The sequence below is a fragment of the Trachypithecus francoisi genome, unplaced genomic scaffold (assembly GCF_009764315.1).
Source record: "Trachypithecus francoisi isolate TF-2019V2 unplaced genomic scaffold, Tfra_2.0 Lachesis_group10, whole genome shotgun sequence".
NCBI classification, from domain to species: domain Eukaryota; kingdom Metazoa; phylum Chordata; class Mammalia; order Primates; family Cercopithecidae; genus Trachypithecus; species Trachypithecus francoisi.
This window is the reverse complement of record NW_022681455.1, coordinates 28,348,203-28,366,844: the sequence shown is the minus strand read 5'-3', so window position 1 is coordinate 28,366,844 and position 18,642 is coordinate 28,348,203. Positions and strand designations below refer to the sequence as shown.

The following is an 18,642-nucleotide window of genomic DNA, read 5'->3' as shown; positions in this document are numbered from 1 at the left end:
GGGGGCTCACCTGTCCTGCATCATCTGACAACCCAGATGGGATGAAGACAGCAGAAACAGTGGAGAAAGAGGCAATCAGCATGAAGGCAAGACAGTAGTAAGGCAGCGAGACAAAAGAGATGATCAGTGATCAGCAGAGAAGTGGTGATTGGCAAGAGATGATGAGAGAGAGTAGTCAGCAAGACAGCAAGAGACCAGTGAGAGATGGCGATTGGTGAGAAGGTGAATGGAGAGATGGCAAGGCAGTCTGTGACTGAGGCTGCCAGAGCTCTAACAATAAAGAGCTGCCAACACTACAGAGCTATAACAGTAACCAGAGGTTCTTTGCAGAGCCACCATTTTCCCTGACAGGTGGAGCCAAGTGGATGTGTAAGTGGTCATAATGCTGCTGCCTCATATGGGACCCACTGCTCCAACCAGCAGGCTGGTGGGTTACCAGCCCCATCTTGGTCCCCCATGTGACAGCTGAGCCCACCTAAGCTGAGGAAATCTGGAGAGACTTTCACCTGGGTCCCATGTGAAAGATCGGTCAGAGCCACTTATCTTGAGGATAAGTGAATGTTCCTTGTGTTCCCCTACCTCACCCCCTAATATCGGGTAAGATAGGAAGTAAAAGTCTTTGGATAAGTGGTCAGTCAAAAGTCCCCTGTTGTTTGAGTGCTTTGAAGCACATCCTTGCCACATCTTCCCCCAGTTCTTTCTCCTCTGACTCCATTTTATTGCTCCACCAGTCATTTTCAGTCCTAAAATATATGTTTTGTTTTCAGTTTTTTTTTCTTTTGAGACCAAGCCTTACTGTCACCTAGGCTGGAGTGCAGTGGCATGATCTTGGCTTGCTGCTACCTATGCCTCCCAGGTTCAAGTGATTCTTCTGCCTCAGCCTCCCGAGTAGCTGGGACTACAGGCATGCACTACCAGGCCCAGCAAATTTTTGTATTTTTAGTAGAGAAGGGGGTTTCACTATGTTGGTCAGGCTGGTCTTGAACTCCTGACCTCAGGTGATCCACCCATCTTGGCCTCCCAAAGTGCTGGGATTACAGGCATGAGCCACCATGTCCAGCCTCCATGGGGTTTTCAGTATTGGGTGAGGAGACCCTCACTGGCTGAAACTCAGGTACTCCGGGTTTTGGTATTTTCGGCTGCCCCGGCAGATGCTCTGGGGTTTTCAGCATTGACATTCCCTCTAGGACTGTGGATTACAGTCCCTACCTCTAGGAAAATATTGATCTCACGTTTGTCTGCCCTAAAGTGAGAAGTTACTTCCCTAATAGTCAGTTGCAGTCCCCTTCCTTTGTGCTCACTTATAACTGCCTTGCTCAGCCCTCTTGGTTGAAGAAGCTGGGAGTACCCAATCCCCTGGCATGACAGCCAACCACCTACAGCAGTAAACAAGTGGCCACCCAAACATTTCTTTTCAATGTCTCTGCTGGTAGGTAGGTTCTCCAGCAAGTCAGGGCCTCCGAGATTTCCCCTTGGGCAACCCCTTTTCCTTTCTCCCTTCCATTGTCACCATTTGTTTAGCCTCTCTCCGCATAACACTTGCTGTCTGCAAAATATAGGTTCAACATTCTACAGCCCATTCATAGCTCGGCTCATAATGCACTTTTGTAACACTTTGCTCCCTCAATTATGCCTTCTCTGTAGAACAAAGTGAGAAATTAAAAGGGAAAAGTAACTAGGCATTTGCTAAACTTAGGCTAACTAGGCCAGGCGCGGTGGCTCATGCCTGTTATCCCAGCACTTTAGTAGGCTGACATGGGTGGATCGCTTGAGTCCAGGAGTTTGAGACCAGCCTGGGCAACATGGCAAAACCCTATTTCTACTAAAAACACAAAAATTAGCAGGGCATGGTGGTGGGCACCTGTAATCCCAGCTACTTGGGAGGCTGAGGCATGAGAATCACTTGAACCTGGGAGGTGGAGGTTGCAGTGAGCCAAGATCGCGCCATTGCACTCCAGCCTGGGTGACAGAGTGAGACTCGTTCTTAAAAAGTAAAATAAACTTAGGGTAATTGAAACCCCTGTAGATATCTTTATTAAACATGGGGACAACAGTGAGCATCCCAAGAGACTTGCTGCTAGGGTGGCTTGTAGACAACTGGAGTAAATTTAAACTAGAGAAAGAACCTAGGCATGGTTCTTTACATCATAGTGATATTTAACAAGTAGATTTGCTCTGTAAAAAAAGGAAAATAGAGATCTCTTATGCACAGGCTTCTGTGGCTCTGTAGTGGTTCACATTAATTCCAGACACCAGAAAGCCACACCTAAGGGATCCTCTCCAAGTAGCTCCGCCGTAGAAGGCCTATGCCCTCTCTGAAGTCTCCTCAGTCCTATTCTGAGGGTAGTCCCATTAGTTTTCTAATGAAGGATTCTAACTCAAGGTCATCAGGCACCCCTTCCCCTTATCCAACTAGCCCAAGCCCTTACCCCCTAGGGCCCAAAAAAGTAAGCCCAACCAGGACCACCAGGAGTAGGGCACCATATAAGCCCCTAAAGTCAAACCTATGTCCATTGCAGGAGGTAGCTGATGGAAATGGAGGAGCACTTAGAGTACATGGGGCATTGTCTATCTATAATTTGGTTTTATACAAGGAAAAATTTGGCCAGTTTTCAGAGAATCAAAAAAAAAAAGGTTTATACATTTTACCATATTCTTTGATTTAACTCATCATGACTTGCAAGTATTGCCATTTGCTTGCTGTGCCATGAAAAGAAAAAAAGTGAAGGAAAAATTGTGTGGTTAAGCCAATCATTTACGACAAGGTTATAGAGATAACTCAGGGAAAATGAGAAAATCCCACTCTATTTCAGGGTCATTTTGGTGAAGCACTCAGAAAATATACTAATGCAGACCCAGACTCCCAAAAAGGACAAGTTCTCCTAGGTATGCATTTTATTACTCAATCTGCCCCTTACACTAGGAGGAAGCTACAAAAAGCAGCAATAGGACCTCAAACCCCTATGAGCCTTTTAAATGTGGCCTTTAAAGTTTACAACAATAGGGACAGGGCAAAAGAGGTTTAACAATAGCCAAAAGTGCAATTATTAGCAAATGCTTTAAGTAACCTGACCCTTCAGGGTTACCCATCCTGAAAAAGTGTCACAAGATGGGTATCTGGAATGCCCAGAGAAGAGCCCCTGACTTGCAAGCCCCAGTGTATAGATTATTATAGCCAAACAAGATGTAGTCTGTGCAGTTATTAATAAAACCTGCTGCACATGTATTAACAACGCTCAACAGGTTGAGTTTAACTTTCACAAGATCTATAAGCAAGCTACCCGGTTACATATCTATAATCAGGGCACTGACTCCAACTATATCTGGTCAATTATCAAAAGTGCCGTTCAAAGTCTCACCTAGTTTTTATCTCTCCTAGGACCTTTAATAGCCATCTTGTTATTACTAATCTTTGGCCCTTGCTTGTTTAACCTCTTTATAAAATCTGTGTCTTCTAAATTACAACAGTTCCAGATAAAGAAAATGCTGTCAAAAGGCTTCCAACCCATCCCATCTACTGACCCAGAAAATAAAAGCATCCTGCCCTTAGATATGGTGTCCAGAGATTTGTACTCTTCCAGTGCTAGGCAGGGCCTATACCCATAAACTAAGCAGGAAGCAGTTACAGAAGATGGACCACTGCTCTTCTGCAGCCTGCTTAAAATTAAGAAGGCATATCTAATCTCTGAGGGAGGAATGAGGTAGGAGGCAGAATTCAACTCCAGAAGTGGGGCTGCAACACCTGACCAAATTGAGGACTAGCTAAGAGGGAAGAGGCAAAATCACCTCTCCACAAGACACACCCACCAATGTGCAATGTCAGTTTACCATTGCCATGGCAACACAGGGACGTTGCCACCCCTTTCCATGGCAATGACCAGTTGTCTCAGAAGTTAACACCCCTTTTCTAGAAATTTCTGCATAATCGGATGCTTAATTTGCATATAATTTAATGTAGGTATAAATGTAACTGCAGAACTGCTTCTGAGCTGCTACTCTGGGCACACTGCCTAGGGGGTAGCCCTGCTCTGTAAGGACCAGTACCTCTGCTGCTGCTATACACTGACACTTCAATAAAAGTTGTTGCCTCATACCACTGGCTTGCCCTTGAACTCTTCCCTGGGCAAAGCAAAGCACCCTCTTGAGCTAAGCCCTAATTTTGGGGCTCACTTGTCCTGCATCATTCTGTTCTATAGAATATCCCACATGCTGGATTTGGCTGATTGATTTTTTAAAGTGTCATTTAATTCCTTAACTCTCAAACTCACCTGCACGTTGGAATCACCTAGGAAAGTTGGCCAGGCATGGTGGCTCATACCTGTAATCCCAGCACTTTGGGAGGCTGAGGTGGGTGGATCACTTGAGGCCAGGAGTTCGAGACCAGCATGGTGATGCATGTCTGTAATCCCAGTTATTCGGGTGGCTGGGGCACTAGAATCACTTGAACCCAGGAAGCAGAGGTTGCAGCGAGCCAAGATTGTGCCAGTGCACTCCATCTCTGGGTGACACAGCAAGACTCTGTCGCAAAACAAACAAAAACAACAAAAAGATGTTATTCATGCCTGAGTCCCATCCTGTGACACTCTGATTTAATTGATTCTGGTTGCAGTCTAGGTATCAGGATGTTTTAAAAGCTCCCCAGTGATTTTCTGTGACACAGAGTGTGAAAACTGCTAACTTAACTTGTTTCTGCAAATATTAGGATCTAGAAACTTACTTATATTCAAGTTCACTTATAAGGATATGCCAGGGACAGTGCCCTCTACCTTCTGTGGTAGCTCATCAAGAGAAAGATATTTTGTAGCAGTTTTCATTTGCAACAGTCTTTGGGACCTCTCATTTTCTTAAGTTCTTTCCCCTCCTAATCCTTGGAACATAGAGGCATAGGCAGAGAAAGAAAAACTCAGGGAAGTACTGACATGGTATTTTTTCCCCTAATAAATTACTGAACTTGCATTTTGTAGCTTCTCCATTCCACTGGGCAGAAAGGGGCTTACTGAAGTGTCCAGCCAAATAACTTACAGTCAATTACGGCTTAAAATCGAGTCCCATCTAGTTCAAAGAATTCTCAAGGCTTTCTCCTATTATAGGATAAGCCTAGTTTATCACATGCCAGGCATTGTTCTAAGCAGTTTACACAAGAGTGCTCTCAATATTGTCTAATCCCTACTAATGCCCGTAACATCCCTATCTACTATTACTTTCCCTATTTACAGATTGGAAAAGTCGGGCACAGGGAGGGTAAATAATTTACCAAGCTCACCCAGCCAGTTAGTGTTAAAGCCAGGATTACACAGGAAACCTGGCTACCTGTGTATCTAGCCACTGTGCTTGACTGTGAATGGGGGCTGGGAAGAAATGGGAAGGAAGAAAGCAGATCCCTGAAGCCAGAGACTAGAGAGTTTCTGAAGGTGGAGAGCAGCATTAGCCTGATTGCCAGAGAAGCAGCCATGGAATGTGCAAAGTGGTGAGTGGGGGAGTGGGACAGTGTATTAAGGATTAGTGGGAGGTGAGGGCTACAGTCGGGGTGGGAGGGCTTTCTTTCAAGTAGTTTGACCTTAATGAGGAGGAAAAAAAGTGACAGATTAAGGGGGTGAGTGGGGAAGGACCAAGGGCAGCCACTGCTCACTCCAGGCAAGTGCCTGGTGATGTGTTCCGCTGCTTTGATGTTTCTGGTCCTCTTGCCAGAGTTTTTAGGGCTCTGGGGAACCCCTGCTTTCCAGCTCAATTTTAGTGTTAATTTTATGCCAGCTGCTTAAGCAAGCTTTACATAGGAAAGAAATATGAGCCACAGCTGCATCCTTCCAGGATTTAAAGACTCAGTCCTATTTCTTATGATCCAGTGTATGTCATCCTTTGCTTCTCTTTCCCTTAACTGCCTTCCCTTGTGTGGTGGTAAGGACAGGGTAGCTAAAGGGTTAACTCGGAGACAACCACTGAGAGAAGCTTCCTAGAGAGCCCAGGAAGTTGCCTTAGTTCCCAGCGAGGCTTCCTGTGCTCCAGCCTCAATTTCCCTCCTATGTCTGGAGAGTGATCACTTTCACTCCCAAAGACATCCTTTGGGGATACTTACTGTGGGATTCAGAGTGAAGTGCAGAGGACGACCCTGCAAGGGCACGGACTATAAGAGAGATCTGTGCAGCTGCGCCTCAGGAGTGTCCTGGGCCTCTGGGCATGAGAGGAGGGGGACCACTTGCAGTTTTACTGGACAATTTACCACCTTTCCAGAATCCTCTGAAGATATACAGGTCGCAACTAGAGTGAGACCCGAGTACTGCCTTGGGTCAGAATGGCTAGAGAACCGAGAAAAAACGCAGCCCTGGACGCCCAGTCTGCAGAAGACCAGACGGGGCTTCTGACCGTGAAGGTGGAGAAGGAGGAAGCCTCCGCCTTGACGGCGGAGGTGAGCGCATCCTGCAGCCCTGCTCGGGGCCCCGAACGCTCCCGCCAGCGCTTCCGAGGCTTCCGCTACCCGGAGGCTGCGGGCCCCCGCGAGGCGCTGAGCCGGCTCCGAGAACTCTGCCGACACTGGCTGCAGCCTGAGATGCACAGCAAAGAGCAGATCCTGGAGCTGCTGGTGCTGGAGCAGTTCCTGACCATCCTGCCGGGGAATCTGCAGAGCTGGGTGCGGGAGCAGCATCCAGAGAGCGGGGAGGAGGTGGTGGTGCTGTTGGAGTATTTGGAGAGGCAGCTGGATGAACCGGCGCCGCAGGTAGAAAGAACAGGTTTAGTATCTGAGCGCTGTGGTCTGTTTCCTCCTGAAATCCCAGATCGGAGTGAGGGGCATTCCTTTAAGATCCAGGAGTTCTCCATCTTTTTTTGTACTGTGAACCTCCTTGGCAGTAAGGTGAAGTCCCCGGACTCCTTCTCAGAATTATATTTTTAAATATATAAAGAAACTATAAAGGAATACAAAAGAACACAACCATAATGACATACAGTTAGCAAAGAATTAAATTTGTATTAAAGTAATATATGTGGATTTTATTAGTGCACTAAATAATAAGACCTAGGGACAGGGCTTATAATTGGCAATTTTGGCCGGGCGCTGTGGCTCAAGCCTGTAATCCCAGCACTTTGGGAGGCCGAGACGGGCGGATCACGAGGTCAGGAGATCGAGACCATCCTGGCTAACACGGTGAAACCCCGTCTCTACTAAAAATACAAAAAACTAGCCGGGCGACGAGGCGGGCGCCTGTAGTCCCAGCTACTCGGGAGGCTGAGGCAGGAGAATGGCGTGAACCCGGGAGGCGGAGCTTGCAGTGAGCTGAGATCCGGCCACTGCACTCCAGCCTGGGCGGCAGAGCGAGACTCCGTCTCAAAAAAAAAAAAAAAAAAAAAAAAGAAAACATGTGCAGGTTCTATTGGTGACAAAGTCCTGGGTACTGCTTATGCTACCTTGATTTGTTGCTTCCATTCATAGTTGAAGGAAATGTTAACTCTCTCATAAAGACCAGTAAAAATAAGGTTAGTTTTTGTCCTAAGTTCATGGACCACTTGGGAGAAAGTCCGTGGACCACTGGTTATGAACCTCTGGTAGAAAGTGGGCCGATTTTTACCTCCATGTTCTTCCCTGTTTTATGAGGGACTATTTCCTCTTCGCATTGTCCTGTGTCCCTGTGCACACACCCTCAGAGGACCTGTGTGGCCAAAGCCTTCTAACTGGTGAGCTGGATACCGAGGTTCTTGACTTAGGTCTATTGCACCCGAGCCGTGTAGCAGTGGGAAGTCATTATAAATCTCTTAACTTCATTCTTCATAAAAGATGTGGGAAATTCTGAGCTGTACATGAAACAGTAACTTGAAAACTGTAATTTAGCTATAAATGTCTGGAGGAAACCTGCTTTTAATGAGGACATAACTATGTGCCAGGCCCTGTGTTAGGTGATTTCACATACTGTGATCTTATTTACTGGTCTCCAAAACCCCATAAAGTAGAAATTATTATCCTCATTTTTCAGATTAGAAAATATATTAGTATTCTTTGAGAATTTAGCACCAGTGTCCAAAGGGTTTTCGTAAACACACAGATGTATATGAGGGAGCCTAGAGTAATGGTAAGAACATGGGATCTGGAGTCATTCTGTCTGAGCTCCCATCCTAGCATTACCACTTATTTAAGCAGCTTGCTTAAAAGCACCTTGCCCAGGCTGGGTGACAAGGGCAAGCTGCTTAAACACTGTCCACCCTTGGCTGGGCACAGTGGCTCATGCCTGTAATCCCAGCACTTTGAGAGGCCGAGGCAGATGGATCACCTGAGATCGGGAGTTCAAGACCAGCCTGACCAACATGGAGACCCCATCTCTGCTAAAAATACAAAAAGTAGCTGGGTGTGGTGGCACATGCCTGTAATCCCAGCTACTAGGGAGGCTGAGGCAGGAGTATCACTTGAACCCCGGAGGCGGAGGTTGCGGTGAGGTGAGATCATGCCATTACATTCCAACCTGAACAACATGGAGAAACCCCGTCTCTACTAAAAATACAAAAAGTAGCTGGGTGTGGTGGCACATGCCTGTAATCCCAACTACTAGGGAGGCTGAGGCAGGAGACTCGCTTGAACCCTGGAAGTGGAGGTTGTGGTGAGGTGAGATCATGCCATTACATTCCAGCCTGGGCAACAAAAGTGAAATTCCATCTCAAAAAAAAAAAAAAAGACACAACAACAACAACAATAAAAATGCTGTCCACTCAAGAGAGAGGATCAGGGCCACATCTCCGTTTTCAGCAACTTATCACAAAAATCCAAAATAATAGCTCATAGGGTTGTTATCTATATGAATTGTGTTAATATCATAAGGCTTTCAGAAACAGTGGCTAGAAAATAGAAATCACTTGCACATGGAAAACATAGAAATGTTGGGTAGATAACTAAAAATAATGACTTCTAGGTTCCAGTTGGTGACCAAGGGCAAGAAATGCTCTGTTGCAAGATGGCACTGTTGACACAAACTCAAGGGTCTCAAAGTAACCAGTGCCAGCCAGTGAAGGCTCTGTTTAAGCATGAATCTCTGGGATCCCAGCCCTTACAAGACAGAGGTGAGTATTCTCTTCTGGGTTGTATGAATTCTATAGACTTCATCTAATTTTATTTAAGGATCACTCAAAAGATCCATTTACAGTTACTTTATATGCTCTTTACAGAGAGACTGTATTTTAAGACTGAGTGTAAAAGAGAAATTTCAAACAATGGTGAAAAGCTTTCCTAACCAAACTAGGACATAGTAAATCCTATTTTATTAAAATTGATGTCTAGAAATAATCAGTTTTTTAAACAACATAGTGATTTCCATTCATTAAAGATACATTTAGGGAGCCCTCATCTGTGGTAGCCAGTGTTGTAGGTACTGGGGAGAGAGCCACCAATAAGACAGAATTCTTGCTTTGATGGAGCTTACATTCTAGCAGGGAGGATAGCAAATAATAATATAATTTTCGATATTGGTAAGTGCTATGAAGAAAATAAGGCAGAATTTGTAAAGCCAGCCAGAACATTCCAGAGATAGTAGGACTACTGCAAATAGAAGAGTGTAAATCTAAACCCTGTAAAGTCTATAACTAGAAGAGTGAAAATCACTTAACAGGAAGCAGCTGTGTGTTCCATGCTGTTCCTCACGTGCTGTGAATATCTGGGCTGATTCCTAAGACATACAACACTTGGACATGCCATCCAACATGCAATCTTTATTTCTCAGCAGAGTTCCTTGCCTAAACCAACTTGTTTTGTGCCCCTTGCAAATTGACTTATTGTAGGGAAACCTAAGGTTTCTTCTACTTCTCTTTTGAGTCTGAGCAAGTTCTATTTAAGCAGTCTTCCATTTCCTCCTTTCTGGACCAAGCCTTATTGACTCCTCCTAGTTTTTCCTTTTTCTTTTCTTTTTTTTTTTTTTTTTTTTTTTGAGATGGGGGTCTCACTGTGTTACCCAGGCTGGAGTGCAGTGGTGAGACCTTGGCTCACTGCAACCTGTCTCCCAGGCTCAAGCAATCCTCCCACCTCAGCCTCCTGAGTAGCTGGGACCGCAGGCCCATGCCACTACACCCACCAATTTTTTATAATTTTGGTTCAGACGGGTTTCTCCAGGTTGCCCAGGATGGTGTCGAACTCCAGAACTCGGGCAACCCACCTGTCTCAGCCTCCCAAAGTGCTGGGATTACAGGGATGAGCCACTGTGCCTGGCCTCCTCCTAGTTTTTCATACCTGAAGTAGAAAGCATCCTAATGTCTACTAAAGACATTTTAACCAAAACAAAATCAAAAAACCCTCTTTACTCCCCATCTCCTAGCAAAATTCAAAACCCAAAGGTCTTCAAATGGAAAGCTTTGTTATGTTGCTTTCATTTCACCACTCCTACCAAGGATTCTGCACGTGGTTTTTGTATATCTGCAGAGCACACCAGATTTCTTTCAGCCCTAGGGCTGGAGCTGGTGGAAATCAGGCATTTTTGGAAGGAACACATTCTGTATAAACTTATTGGCCAGAACTTACTGCCCCAGTTTTTGAACTTGGATTTTGCAAGGCGGGGAGGCTGAATACTAGGGTAGTTCTCATCCAGAGCTTCTTTCCTTCTTAGTTCTCCAGGTTCCTGGGCTTGCCCAGGGAGGGTGCTGCAGAGAAGATGCAATGGTAGCTTCCAGGCTCACTCCAGGGTCCCAGGTGAGCTGGAGCTCCTCTCCCTCCCCAGCACCCCATACCTTTCACTACTGTTGGGCTCCGCATTAGGTTCCTCCCTCCCCGGTCCTACCCCACCCCTATCCTAGATCTATATGGATTTGAGTTTTCTCATCTATCCCAAAGTTGCCTATTATTGTCTACCTTCATGTTGGTGCCTACCTAAGAGGATTTTCCTGTTTCACAATAACCTTGGAATGTTATTTGTGCTTCTCAGATCTTTCCTACTACATTTCTTAGGTCAGCCTCTTCCTCAATGTGATTTTTCTTCTTCAACAAGGGCAGTTCCGCAAAAGCAAACTGAGGGTTTTGTTGGGATGGTCATTCTGTTTTGCTTTTTAAAATATAATAAGCTGTGCTGTTGGTGAGGGATATAAAGGCCTGGCCCTTGCCCTCAAAGAACTTATACCTGAAAGGTCAGATAAGGCATAGTCTCTTAAAGTTATTTATATTACAATAAGAACAATCTTTTCTCAACCTAGATTTCAATTTACTATGCAGCCTTGCATGTCCTGCTTGAAGATCTCAGTGTTTGAGGCTCTGTAGTATCCTTTTTCCCCCTAATTTTTCTCCCTTCAGTCCTAGATTTCATTGTATTTTTAAAACTATTAATGTAAATGAACCTCTACCCTCACTTTGCCAAAGCATACTGCAAATCTTTTGAAAATTTTCGACATAGTTCCATTCCTTTTGCTGCATTGACCCTTGTTTTCCAAACCTTTTCACTTTCTGGACTGTTTCGATATTTATTGAAAGTACTTATTCTAAAATGTGTGTAATAGTTCTTTCATTTGGCAGGTGTTTTTGGTAAAGACGTTATTAGAGATAAAGCTAAATCGGTGTAGGTGTGCCACACTTGCTCTTTAAAGGTGATGTTCATTCTTTGCTTTGGGAGTAATTTTAGGCAAGAGGAGCTAGTTAGGACTACCTATATTGTTTTAGGAGTTGCTGAAAATGGAAGATGTGGCTCTGACCCTCTCTCCTGGGTGGACACAGCTGGATTCATCTCAGGTGAACATCTACAGAGATGAAAAGCAGGAGAACCATAGCAACCTGGTCTCCCTTGGTAAGACTGAGACACTAATTTGTCTTAAGATTGCTTGGCATTCTTTTGTGTATTAGAACCTATTGGGCTGTTAGAAGCTGTTGAGTCCCCATTATGTTTGGATTCAGAATCACCATCCCTGAAAGCCTGTTACTGACTACTAGCTTCTTACTCCTTCTGACCTTGCTTTCTCCTCTGCCATGCCAGTGTTCTAGTTAGGATAAGTGGGGTGAAATTGACACAACTCCTAGTACAGGTCTGGCTCATAGGAGATGCTCAGTAAATGTTGATGTCCTCTTGTTCCTATCCCTGACTGAAGAGGAAAGCTGGGGGGCCTCTTCAGGAAATGAGCCATGGATTCAGAATGTGAGAGCCAGAAGCAACCTTAGACATCAACTACAGACCCTGACCTTAGGGTTGAGGGTACAGAGGCATAAATTACCTCAATTGTTTGAAATTTCATAGCTTACTGGTGGCATAATGGGGACTCTAACTCAGAACTCCTAGTGTCAGTGCCAGCTCTGTTTGAGAACTTTGCCTCTGCCTGGGGCACAGTTAGAGACGACGGCCCATGTCATTGATCCATCACCAATTTCTAGTCTTTGCTTTTGCCATTTCTTGCAGATGCTTCAGAAATCCTTCCACTTGCCCTGTTACTATCACCCTCTGCTCAGCCCTTTCAAAATCTAATCCTAGGTGCATGGCCCTGCCTTACTATTCTTAGAGCTTAGAACCACCACATATGTCCCCTGCATAGTCCTGGGTCCTCACCACTTTCCCTCCATTCCCAGTTTGAACCCTTCCAGTGGCCCCATTCTCATTCTTAGGTCTCCCTCCTCCCCAGCACCCCTGTTCTCCCCTTTTATTCCCATCCTTATTCTAGCACTTAAATCCTCATCCTGGGCATATATAGACTTCTGTAATTCTTGCTTCCCTGGTACTCATCACAGAGCTTTCCGCCCATGGCAGGGCATAACCCACAGTTGCTGGCCATTTGTTGTTTCAGGTGGTGAAATACAGACTGAGAGCAGGGACTTGCCTCCAGTCAAGAAACTTTCAAAAAAGGAGCATGGGAAGATATGCCACCTGAGGGAAGACATTCCCCAGAATCCTACATGTGCAGAAGCTGGTGAACAGGAGGGCAGGTTACAAAGAAAGCAGAAAAATGCTGTAGGAAGTAAGCGACATTATTGCCATGAATGTGGAAAGAGTTTTGCTCAAAGTTCAGGCCTGACTAAACACAGGAGAATCCACACTGGCGAGAAACCATATGAATGTGAAGACTGTGGGAAGACCTTCATTGGGAGCTCTGCCCTTGTCATTCATCAGAGAGTTCACACTGGTGAGAAACCATATGAGTGTGAAGAATGTGGTAAGGTCTTCAGTCACAGCTCAAATCTTATCAAACACCAGAGAACCCACACCGGGGAGAAGCCCTATGAGTGTGATGACTGTGGGAAGACCTTCAGTCAGAGCTGCAGCCTCCTTGAACATCACAAAATTCATACTGGGGAGAAGCCATACCAGTGCAATATGTGTGGCAAAACCTTTAGGCGGAATTCACATCTCCTGAGACATCAGAGGATTCATGGTGATAAAAATGTTCAGAATCCTGAGCATGGGGAGTCCTGGGAAAGTCAGGGTAGGACGGAAAGCCAGTGGGAAAATATTGAGGCTCCCATGTCTTATAAATGTAATGAGTGTGAGAGAAGTTTCACCCGGAATAGAAGTCTTATTGAACATCAAAAAATCCACACTGGTGAGAAACCCTATCAGTGTGATACATGTGGAAAAGGTTTCACTCGAACTTCATACCTTGTTCAACATCAGAGAAGCCATGTAGGGAAAAAAATTATTTCACAGTGACCCATAGTATTCATGCCAACATTGGTGCTCATTTGTCACTGAACTGAAGCCACCTTGGAGCCCTTAATGGTTACAGAAGTTGTGGACCAGGGCTTTATTTACCACTATACATCATTGGGTATGGGAAAATGTAGTCTGGCTGAGATGATGAGTTATCTTCTACATTCTAGAAAGTGATTGGAAGAAGAAGTCATTTGATAGGAGGCCATGGGAGAGTGGTCTGGAAGTTGTAGGACCTAAAATAGTTTGTTCTCACCCAGTGGATTTAAATGGCCTTCTGGACTTGTTAATCGCCCTCAGCACTTTAGGACATCTGGTTGGATGGCTCTGATCTGGGGGGCTGCTGCTCTGACCATTCATTTTGCCTCTAATGAATCTTTCACAAATTGGTCAGATCGATGAGGTCTTTTACTCTTCATTGTGCCTTGCATGATAGGTGCTAATAAACATCTATTAAATGTACCAGTAAAATGGCTTTTGTAGCTCCAAAAATTTGATGTTGTCTGTATTTCTGAGAAATTTCTAACTTATGCCATTTTTGTTTATGTATTCTTCTCTGAGGTTCTAGATTCTGGGTCAGTCTAGTGTATTTGTTGCCATGTACATACTGTTTTCAGAATTGAGGTGGGGGAATCCATATTTCTCTACCATGATAGTACAGATGACAAGAATGCCTTAAACAGCTTCTTTATCATTAAGACATTGTGAGATTGCTCCATCCATAGAACTCCACTGTTTAGTCAATGTTAATTATGTTAGTTTACATTAATTTTGCTATGCTTTAGGGGGAATCTTTCACATTCAGGTAAATAAAAATCAACCTATCAAGTTAGATCAAAATGATTATTATGAATTTTGAAGACATTCTGTAAGACTTACCATCTTGTTTCTTACCTTTTAGTTATCTTGGGCCTAACCAAGTGCTAAGACGTCATCTGTGTCCCTCTTCCCCAGTTTATAGCTGACTGTTTATCAAGGCTTATGCCAGCTAAGCTTAAACTTTCTCCAGGTCCGAAGATTGATACCAAATATTTATAATTATTATTCATGGTTTCAAAACTGCCCTGTCAATTGTGGACAGGAAGATCAGGTTAGAGGCAGCCTACAAGGAGAGAAACTCACGTCTTGAGTGGTAGGAGAAAATGTATCTGTTCAGGCTGGGTGCCATGGCTTACACCTGTAATCCCAGCACTTTTGGAGGCTGAGGTGGGCAGATCACATGAAGTCAGAAGTTTAAGACCAGCCTGGCCAAGATGGTGAAACCCCATCTCTTCAAAAAATACAAAAATTAGCCAGGCATGATGACACATGCCTGTAATCCCTGCTACTTGGGAGGCCAAGGTAGGAGAATTGCTTGAACCTGGGAGATTGAAGTTACAGTGAGCCGAGATGGTGCCTCTGCACTCCAGCCTGGGTTTCAGAGTGAGACTCTGTCTCAAAAAGAAAATGTGTCTGTTCAGAAGCACATTGGGAATCCTAAGTATCTGATGAAAAGGATTTTACAATATCCAAAGTGTTGATATGTGATGTCAAGGCTCAATGCTGTGAGTTATTCACAAGAAATAAGAATTTTTTGATATCTTCTGTTTTCACCCAAATCACCTGTGTGCTTAAAGACTGATTTCTGAAGTGCTCAAGTGCCTATTACCATCTTCCAGCATTGCCAGATTTTCATGAATGGATTCTGCTTCTGATGAATTACCTGACCATGTTTTATTCAGTCACCAGCATAGTGTTCTTATCTATTCTCAAATACCCTTTCTGGATTTCTGCTCTGAAATACCACAGGCTGACCAGACACTTTCAAAACCATAAAGCTCTCCCTTTATTAGTTCCCTACAATCTTTTATTGCCTTCATTATCTCCTTCTTTTCAGTCTAATTTAAAACTTCTTTAGCATTCCAAAGTTCTGTAGACTTTCTCCACTCAATCTTTTCTAACCTTTTAATTTCTTTAAAATCAGCTTTATTTATGTTATTTCCACAAAGCTAGCCATTTCCTTTTCTCCTTTAATTTTTACTTTTCCTAAATATTTGCTAATAGCTCTGATTTTACACACTCAAACTCATTACAGACAACTCTATTCACTTTTCTGTGGTATTTGTTTCTGATGTTACATGAAGAGATGCATTTGAAAGCTTTTTACAAACCAGAAAGTATTATATGAATATAACTTCCTGAGATTAACTAAGGACCACTGTGCCTCCTTTCACTCCTGCGCCTCCAAGCCTAAAAGTCTTCTCTGTAGAGGAGGAAAATAATTGTTGAAAAGTACTTTTCAGTGTCTGCTATGCTAGACAAGGGAAGAAATAAAGCCTCTATTTGTGTGTGTGTGTATATACACACTTGGGTTTAGGCCTTTAGTACAATCAGGTTGGTAAGACTTACACACAAATAAGGCAGTGCAATGATAAATGCCTTATGAGTGGTAAACCGAGGCTTATAGAAATTCGGAGAAGGAAAAGGATACTTTCAGCTGTGCAAGCTGTTATTATTATGTGGACAGCTTTACATGTTAGAAAACTGAATGGACTCACAACAACTTTGTCTAATTGAGTAAATAAAGCAAATTTTAAGAGATAGGGACATTGTAGGGGCCTTCAGTGCCAGAGCAAAAAGTTTAGATTTTATTCAGTAAGCACTAGGGAGTCATGATATTTCATAATTGAAATATTATCTAGGAAACTTTATCTGGTGTATTATATAATATCAAGTAAAAATTATTTTGCTTACAGTCTTTTAGATACTCCACTTTTGTATAAAACAGAGGTATGTGTTTATAAATAGCTGAATTACAAAATGGGTTTATCTGTAGCCTATTGAAAAGGATGGCCAAAAAAGTTATTTTCCAATGAAATCAGATCCAGTAAAATAAACTATTTAGTTAAGATATAAGCAGTATATAAAGCATAATAACATGTCACTTTTCATATTTTCTTAAATTGTTTTTAGGAATTTTAGTGGTAACTAGTCTGCCATTCTATTTCATTTCTGTAACTGAAGCAGTGCAGAAATCCTCTATTTTCTTTTTTCTCCCTTTGCTTGAATAGTAACTATTATAGCATTTTTTTCTACTTCGATAGAATGAATGATTATAATGAAAAAAGCTTTTGATGAATGGCACTCTTGGATTTGTTCTTAATTTTGGCAAAGATGTATATAATTCTGCAAAAGACTTTCTCTGCCTCTTCCTTTAGTGAAAAAAAAAAAAAAAGTAGGAGTGACAACTTATTTCACAGGATTCTGAGGATCTGCTTATACAAATAAGAAGTGCTATGTAAAAACTCTGAAAATGTTGCTAATTGGTAGAGAAGTTGAGATTGAACACTTTGTTAATGGAAACCTCCATATAAAGGTATTATAATTATTTAATAATAAAGACTATATTTTAAAAATGTCCTGTAACTATTTGACAGTATTGGTCTTCTTATCTTCCAATAATTTCCCAAACCTATATGGTACCATTTCCTGAATTTATTCATAAGAACTTTAACCACTAAGTAAATTCAATTTATCTACTTTTCTCTAAATACCTGTTTTAGTCCATTTTTTGTTTTTCTTCATGATAGTCAAAATTGGGTCTGATAGATTCAAATAAGGAAGCTTTATTTTTCAGTCAGCTTTGTGTAAGTAGTTTCTCTTTTGTACATTTCAAAGGGAGTTGCTATGACAGAAATTTTTCGGGATGAATATTTTCCATGACTACTTTCTTGTGAACTTTTTTTTTTATATGTATCATGTTCCCTTATTATAGAAATATCCTTTCATTGTTGTGTTGTATTTACCCAGATTTCTTACTTAGTTTCTGGCATTTGCGGTCCCCTTCTATTTACAATGTCAACCTATGACCCTGGAATTTGAATGCAGTAAGATTTCCTGGACTCCTTTCTGAATTAATGGTTGAACATTGGGGTATATTCCTGCCTGTTTTGTGTATGTTGTTGAATTGGAAGATTACCCAAAATCCTCTGCACATTTTTTCAAATTCCTGTTTTTATTGCCATTTCTAAGGTTGGTACTTCAAGGTTTTCAGGGATCTAGGAAAGCAATCCTAATGTAACTTATTTGTGTACAAGTAATAAACCATATGATTATTCCTTTCCTCTCAATGAATTCTTAAGTAAGACAATGGACTGCATAATTTCCAAACTGTCAGAAAATAACTATCATTTCAGGTATTAACTAAAGCATTAAAACCTTTAACAATTTTCTCCCTTTTTTTCTCTCCCACCAGTTCTGCCCATAAACATTGGGAGCCTGGGAAATGGAGTTTGTAGCCTTACAGACCCACTTATAGCACAGGGTATACAAGGCCTGCTGAGGGGCTGAGAGATACGAGGGACACATGAGATATATGAGATATATGACTGGCTTTTCATTGTAACCTCAGCACCTAAAAGAGTTCCTCTTAGATCAGTGAATGTGGAAATTGGCTGACTCAACTTTTTCTTTTGTATTATTTAAGTAAATCAAGATTCCCTGACAGCCAAAGTATTTGCATATCTGCTTCCAGAAATACTAGGCTTTCCCTATTTCTAAACAAGTTATGTATTCCTAACCATTCATTCAACAACCCCCAATTGCTTATGTCATGTCTATGCTCAGGCACTAAGGAAATAAAGATGAACAAGATGTTGTCTTTGCTTTGGAAAAGCTTGAGAGCTACTCTCTATTTTTACCTGCTAGGTTTTGATTTGTAGCTCACTTTTAAGGTAGATTGAGAAGCTGATCATTTCTCACCACCTCCACTGCTACCATCCTGGTCTGAGCCACTCTTGCTCTCCCATGATTATTACTATGGAAGCCTATAAATAAGTCCCCCCTACAGTTTCTTCTCAATATATCAGTCAGAATAACCCTTTTTAAATCCCTGCATAATCTAAATTGGATCACACACATCATTCTTCCACTCAAAACCCTGCAGTGGTTTCCATTTTCACCAAAATTAACAGCCCAAGCCCTTACAGAAGTGGGCAAGGCTCTTCACAGTCTGGCTTCACATTACCTCTCTGACCTCAGCGTTTTTTTTTTTTTTTTTTTTTGAGGTGGGGGTCTCACTCTGTTG

General features: G+C 42.7%; 1 protein-coding gene across 1 annotated transcript; it reads left to right on the top strand.

Annotated features, from left to right (window-relative positions):
• The first annotated feature begins 5,962 nt into the window (after positions 1 to 5,962).
• On the top strand, positions 5,963 to 16,974 carry ZKSCAN4 (zinc finger with KRAB and SCAN domains 4). Its single transcript, XM_033216508.1, has 5 exons — positions 5,963 to 6,712; positions 8,889 to 9,036; positions 10,569 to 10,651; positions 11,609 to 11,732; positions 12,718 to 16,974. Exons 1-5 carry the CDS (start codon positions 6,290 to 6,292, stop codon positions 13,575 to 13,577), a joined length of 1,638 nt encoding a protein of 545 aa, XP_033072399.1. The 5' UTR covers positions 5,963 to 6,289; the 3' UTR covers positions 13,578 to 16,974.
• Positions 16,975 to 18,642: the final 1,668 nt, after the last annotated feature.